The 6000-nt window shown below is 34.3% G+C and overlaps 1 protein-coding gene across 5 annotated transcripts in view; it reads left to right on the forward strand.

Moving 5' to 3' along the window:
* LOC138742657 (plastin-1-like) overlaps positions 1-4429 on the forward strand; it is a 63266-nt gene extending 58837 nt beyond the window's left edge. For 4 of the 5 annotated variants that reach the window (XM_069897374.1, XM_069897372.1, XM_069897375.1 and 1 more), the window contains 3 exons: positions 1024-1147; positions 2302-2426; positions 3062-4429. In XM_069897374.1, the coding sequence (XP_069753475.1) occupies positions 1024-1147; positions 2302-2426; positions 3062-3194 (382 nt within the window). In that variant the 3' untranslated portion in view covers positions 3195-4429. Of the gene's footprint in view, positions 1-879; positions 941-1023; positions 1148-2301; positions 2427-3061 lie in introns of those variants that run through there. The other variant, XM_069897377.1, reaches the window with a different exon arrangement.
* Positions 4430-6000: the final 1571 nt, after the last annotated feature.

Below are 6000 nucleotides of genomic sequence, written 5' to 3' on the forward strand. Positions count from 1 at the left end.
TGGAATCAATCTCTCTTAAAGGAAATCAGATCAGAATGTTGGGGAAAATTCGGAGGTCCTCGATCTCAGTTAAAACTGAGAAATATGAATAAATTTCTATGGAGAAAATATTTAATCTCTGCAAGGTCTTTCTGCATCAAAAATTTGACTTTTATCAAAGCTCAAAGAACATCTATTACACCATTCTTGGCTTTGATTTGCCTGGAGAGGGAGCTAAGGAGACAGTTTCAAAGCAGCAAAAACAAGAAATTTCTTGGTTTGTTTCTTTTTCCAACCTTCAGCTTACTGGACGCCATTGCTTTGCTATTCAGCAGTAATGTAGTCACCTGGCCTTTGGGAAGTGTGAGATAAAGGATCAAGTTGTTGAGGGTCTGCCTTTCTTGCTCCTTTACACTGTCCCTCAATCCACACAGCTAGATACTTTGGGGTGCCTCATTTCTCCCTGTGCCTTCCAAGGAAATACTGTGATAAGTCCTGTAAAATCCTTTAAATGTGTTGCAGACCATGGGATTCAATGAGGGTTTTGGAACACCAGAACTCTATTTTCATTGTCAGTACCATTTTGAATCTGGTTGCCCAGACCAAACTCACTTTTCGGCCAATTCCATTATTACACTGACAAGGAAAGTGGAGCGAAGGGCAAGTTAATGAAAGCAAACTCTGATCTCTAGCTGATGTAAATTGTTACAGCATCAAATGTAGTTTTTGTCCTGTTTGATTTCAATATGCTCTGACATACCTTGATAATGGGCTCAATCCTGTATCTTTGATACTTTACAGAAGGTACACTGACCTGAGTTTCTCCAACATTGTTTTACTTGCTACATTTAATAATGGTCAGTCAGAATGATGCTTTGAAAATATTATCCCCTAAAATAGCAAAAACGAAGAGCTTTCCAGTACATTTCATTTTGATGGATTATAGACTTTCTGTTGAGGTGAGAAGTTAGAAAAAGGGCAAATTCTGAAAAGTTGCTTCAGTGTTAAATTTTGACTCCCTAACTTTCCTACATTTTTTTTCAGGTACACCCTAAAGGTGCTGTCAGATCTTGGAGATGGATCAAAAGTGACAGATGAAATTATCATAAAATGGGTAAATGATACATTGGCAAATGCAAAGAAGAGCAGTTCCATTAAAAGCTTCAAGGTAAATGGGAAATTTAATATCTTGGCATGACTAATTTGATTTCACTGACCCACACAGTCTCCCTTCGACCTAACCGCTAGAATACAAATGATTAACTGGGATAGAATTAGTGTTCTGGGCAAATTAGTGGACATAAAAGTAGCTATGTTCCCTGCTCATAATGGAATTAATTGCAGGATACTGAAATAAATGGTAGTTAAAACAATGCAATTGTGGTAATTTATCGAAACTTTTGGACTTTAGACAGATCCTAGTAGATTGGATGATAACACTGCATTTTCCCTACCTCTCACTAATGTTAAGCTGATTGGCTTGCATCTGAAGTTGGGGAAAATACTTGGTTATCATAAAGGAAGAAATGGACATCTGGATAGAAATTGTTCCATCTGGCAGATGCAGCATGGATTCAGGAAAGGCAGGTTGTATTTAACTAATTTACTGGAATTAATGGAAGATGTAATTAGTGCAGTGAATAGAAATGTGTAGGTGGATGTAGTAGACTTGCATTTCCAGAAGGTATTTGATAAGGTACTGCGCAAATGTGTCTATTCAAGATGGTGATTACTTATTGGCATGGATAGAGGATTATGTAATCAATTGAAATGATTGGATAAATGCATGTTTCTCTGGTTGGTTATCAGTGGTGAGCAGAGTGCCATAGGGATTGGTCTCCATTTCTTCCTTAATGATAACTTCAAGTATTTTCCTCAGATTCGCAGTTGAACTGAGGGACTGAACACCTTGTTTACTTCCTGGAAAGTGAACTTAAAAAAAAAAAAAAAACTTGTCTAAGGCCCACAACAGGGCCAGATAGGAGAGTGAGATGAAGTGGTGCTAGAGGGAAATTGTAGTTAAGAGTTTGACAATGAATCCACAATATAATCATTTTATTGAGTTAAAATGTCATGAAATATTAGACATTGAAAGGGAAATGCAGAAATAAGTGACATTTAATCTATAAAAATATCACAATTCTGTACAAAATTTTGAAAATTTCAGATGCAAGCATTTCCCTTTCAATTTTGCCTCTTTGGCTTAAATTTTATGAAGCCTCTCTCTAATCTAAGAGTAACTTTGTTACTCTTCAATTGAAATTGCAAGTTTTACTGTGTTATCAATCTTATTCAAAGAGTAATGCTTGTTCTTGTCCCTAGGATAAATGCATTTGCACCAGTTTGCCTGTTATCGACTTAATTGATGCTGTTGTACCTAATATAATTAGCTATGATCTGGTGAAATGCACTGAGCTTTCGGATATTGACAAGTTGAACAATGCAAAGTAAGTTTCAGTAATTCTTTACGCAAGTGAGGGTTGGGGATTAAGAAACCTGTCTTGCATTGAGGGTTGGGGGCCATCTGTTTCCACTTTGGAACAAACTAGTTTCAACATGAATTGTTAAATTGTAAGTTGACTGTTGCCATTTTGGTTTTATCCAACAGATTGAAAGTTAACAAATTTGAAATCTAATGTTTATTTAATTATTTACCTAACCTTGTGTTGATCAGTAAACAGTAAAATACCACTCAAAATGCAATCTTCACCTGGTCTGTCCCCACCTCTCAAACACCATGAGTGTAAAACTCTGGGAAATATTTGTATTTTATTATTGTGCCAAGGAGAAATTGATTTAAGCCATCTCATTTTTGCTTACTTTAGAAAATCAAATTGAAAACAAAATATCAGCGGTGGAAAACGTTGTTGCAGAAAGCCTCTTTTTAGAAGTTCAACTCGTACAATTAGTGAATTTCCCTTACAATTTCTCATGAGAATTTGAACATTTCTGACTAAACTAAATCCTTAAGAACATTGTAATGAAATTATTTTGAAAAACTGAATGTTGGTCTGAAGAATGGATTTAGTAATAGTTTCTCTCCTTGGTTGAATACACTTTTCCTGCACATTGTTTCTTTCAGATATGCTATTTCTGTAGCCCGAAAGATTGGTGCACGGGTGTACGCACTGCCTGAAGATCTGGTGGAAGTGAAGCCAAAAATGGTTATGACTGTCTTTGCCTGCTTAATGGGAAAAGGACTGAAAAAGGTGTGAAGAGAATTGGGCCCTTTATTCACCATGACCTGTCTGCCCATGTCAATCAGATTTTGCAATCTGCAACATGAAGAATTTGTCATTTTACTTTTACAACAGAGTTTAATACAATTAAGAACAATTTCAGAATTAAATATTAACTGGGATATATTTTCATTTGACCCTCCTAAATCAGTTACTGTGTACATGCATTTGAAATTTCCTGAATTTGATCTTCCTTTCAGTGACAAAAATCAAAACCAATTTGCTCTGTACACACCGTCCACCATATTTTTTTTCATAACTTATTGCTTTCGAATGAAACATCCGATATTCTTGGGCCTGAACATGTTCAGTATTGTCTGCTTTTTGGAAAAAGTTCTTTTTGAACATGGCTATCATAATTATCAAATTATAAATATGCAAATCTGAAGGGAGACACCGTTGTAATTTGTGTTTCTTCATGGTTGGTACAGTCTTGAGCAGTTTAAGAATAAATGCATAGCCCAAAGATTGAATTGCCGTTTTCTGTTGGATAATAACTTCATATTCCGAGTTGAACTGAGGGATGAATGACCAAATGGAGGCTCTCCTGGGAGAATGAAAAGGCACAGTTGCAATGTGAAGCCACCCGAGTGTTGAACTCTGATGCAAGTGGGTGCTGGGATAGAGTTCACAAGATTATATTGAACATTATCTCTACCTAGCAGCATAATTTGCTGTTCAAAATCAACTTTAGACTTTCATTCTAATAAACATAAGATTTATTTGATAAGCAATTTCCTGATCAAATCAGCAATTCCACAAATTGCAGGCTTGCAATAATTTTTGAAGGAACTGAGCACCTAATTGAAGTTATTTTCAAAATTTGCTGTTCCTGTTTGATAACATTATGTAGTCAAGGTTTGACTACATAAAGTGCAATTTTTCAAACTCAAAATACTTTGTAAGCAGGTTTTGTATATGCCAATTGTGGCAGGAATTCAACACTGAATGTACTTTGATCTGAATGAATTCTCTTTAATTTGAGCTGCATTTTTTTGCATGGGTGTGCATTTGTTCACTGCTGACGACAGCAAAGGTTGCCTGGAAATGGTGCTGAAATTTACTATCCATTATTGCAGGAATTGTATATACAAATAAAAAAAATGTCTTTATTGCAGAATTCTTTACTGTTGTGATACTTTCCCTATTTGAGGAGCTGTTGGATTTGTAATTGAATTGGCAGTTTCACTAAGATAAAGGTTGCAATTCTTGATGGTTGGGGAACTTTATTTTCTGATAACATTATACGAATTGCATATATGATTGGGTCTTGAATACCTTGCAACTTGCACTGGCATTGTTTATGTAACCTAGTCCAAGTGAAATGGAGCGTTGTATTTGGAATGCTTTGACTTTGCCACTCGCACTTTAAAACTGCAAATACAGACTTTTCAAATGCAACTCAAGTAATTCAAAAGACCAAATCAACACACTGGCTTGTGTATCTGCTTCTTTCTTTTTATTATTATTATAATTTATAAATACATACAGTTCAAAGAGATATGAAAAATACATAATAAATAATGAATTAATACAGAGATATTAAACAATTTTATTGCAGAATAAAAATATATCATAAAAAATTTTTTTTAGATCAGTTTAGAGTATGAACTATCTCTAAAAAAAATGATATAATTAATAAAAATATATAAAAAAAAGAGAGAAAAAAAACCCCAAAAAGGAAGAAAAAACAAATCTGAATTAAAAAAAAACCTACCGATATAGCTAAATCATGCCGATCACTCCGATCTCATCTATCAGCCCAATTATCATACATAATCATAAGAAGAAAACAGAGCCAGATCAACTCACCACAAATGAAAATATTGAATAAATGGTCGCCAGGTTAACTCAAACTTAGAAGGGGATTCATAGACAGTTTCTAATTTTCTCTAAATTTAAACATAGTATAGTTTGGGTAAACCATTGGAAAACAGTGGGAAGATTAACCTCTTTCCAATTCAATAGTATAGATCTTCTAGCCATTAGTGTAAGAAAAGCAATCATACGATCCGCAGGAAGAGATAATTAAGTCAAATCTATCATAGGTAATCCAAAAATTGCAGTAATGGGATGTGGTTGTAAATCAATATTCAAAACGGTAGATATAATGGAAAAAATTTCCTTCCAATAATTCTGTAAAGAGGGACAGGACCAAAACATATGTGTAAGGGAAGCTATTTCCAATTGACATTTATCACATATAGGATCGATATGAAAATAAAAATGATGGAGTTTATCTTTAGACATATGAGCTCTATGAACAACTTTAAACTGTATCAGTGAATGTTTTGCACATAGAGAAGAGAAGTTTACCAGTCGCAGAATTTTATTCCAATTTTCATTGGAAATATGAAGGTTGAGTTCTCTTTCCCAATCATTTTTAAACTTTCCAAAAGTCCCAGAATTTATTTTTGTAATTATATTATATAATTTAGATATCACACCTTTTGGAGGGAATTTTGAATATAGTATATCCTCTAAAACAGTCGTAGTCTCCCGATTGGGAAAAGAGGGTAAAGTCGAAACTAAGAAACTCCTAATCTGCAAATATCGAAAGAAATGAGATCTAGGTAAATCATATTTTATGGATAATTGTTCTAATGACATGAAAGAGTTATCCAAGAATAAATCCGAAAAGCATGTTATACCTTTAACTTTCCAATTAGAGAGGGATGAAAAAAGAAATTTAGTACAATAGGGGTTTCCAAGATAAAATGACTTACACCAAAAAATCTCCGGAATTGAAACCATATACGTAGTGTATGTTTAGCCATTGGAT

Source organism: Narcine bancroftii, chromosome 9, assembly GCF_036971445.1.
Source record: "Narcine bancroftii isolate sNarBan1 chromosome 9, sNarBan1.hap1, whole genome shotgun sequence".
Lineage (NCBI taxonomy): Eukaryota > Metazoa > Chordata > Chondrichthyes > Torpediniformes > Narcinidae > Narcine > Narcine bancroftii.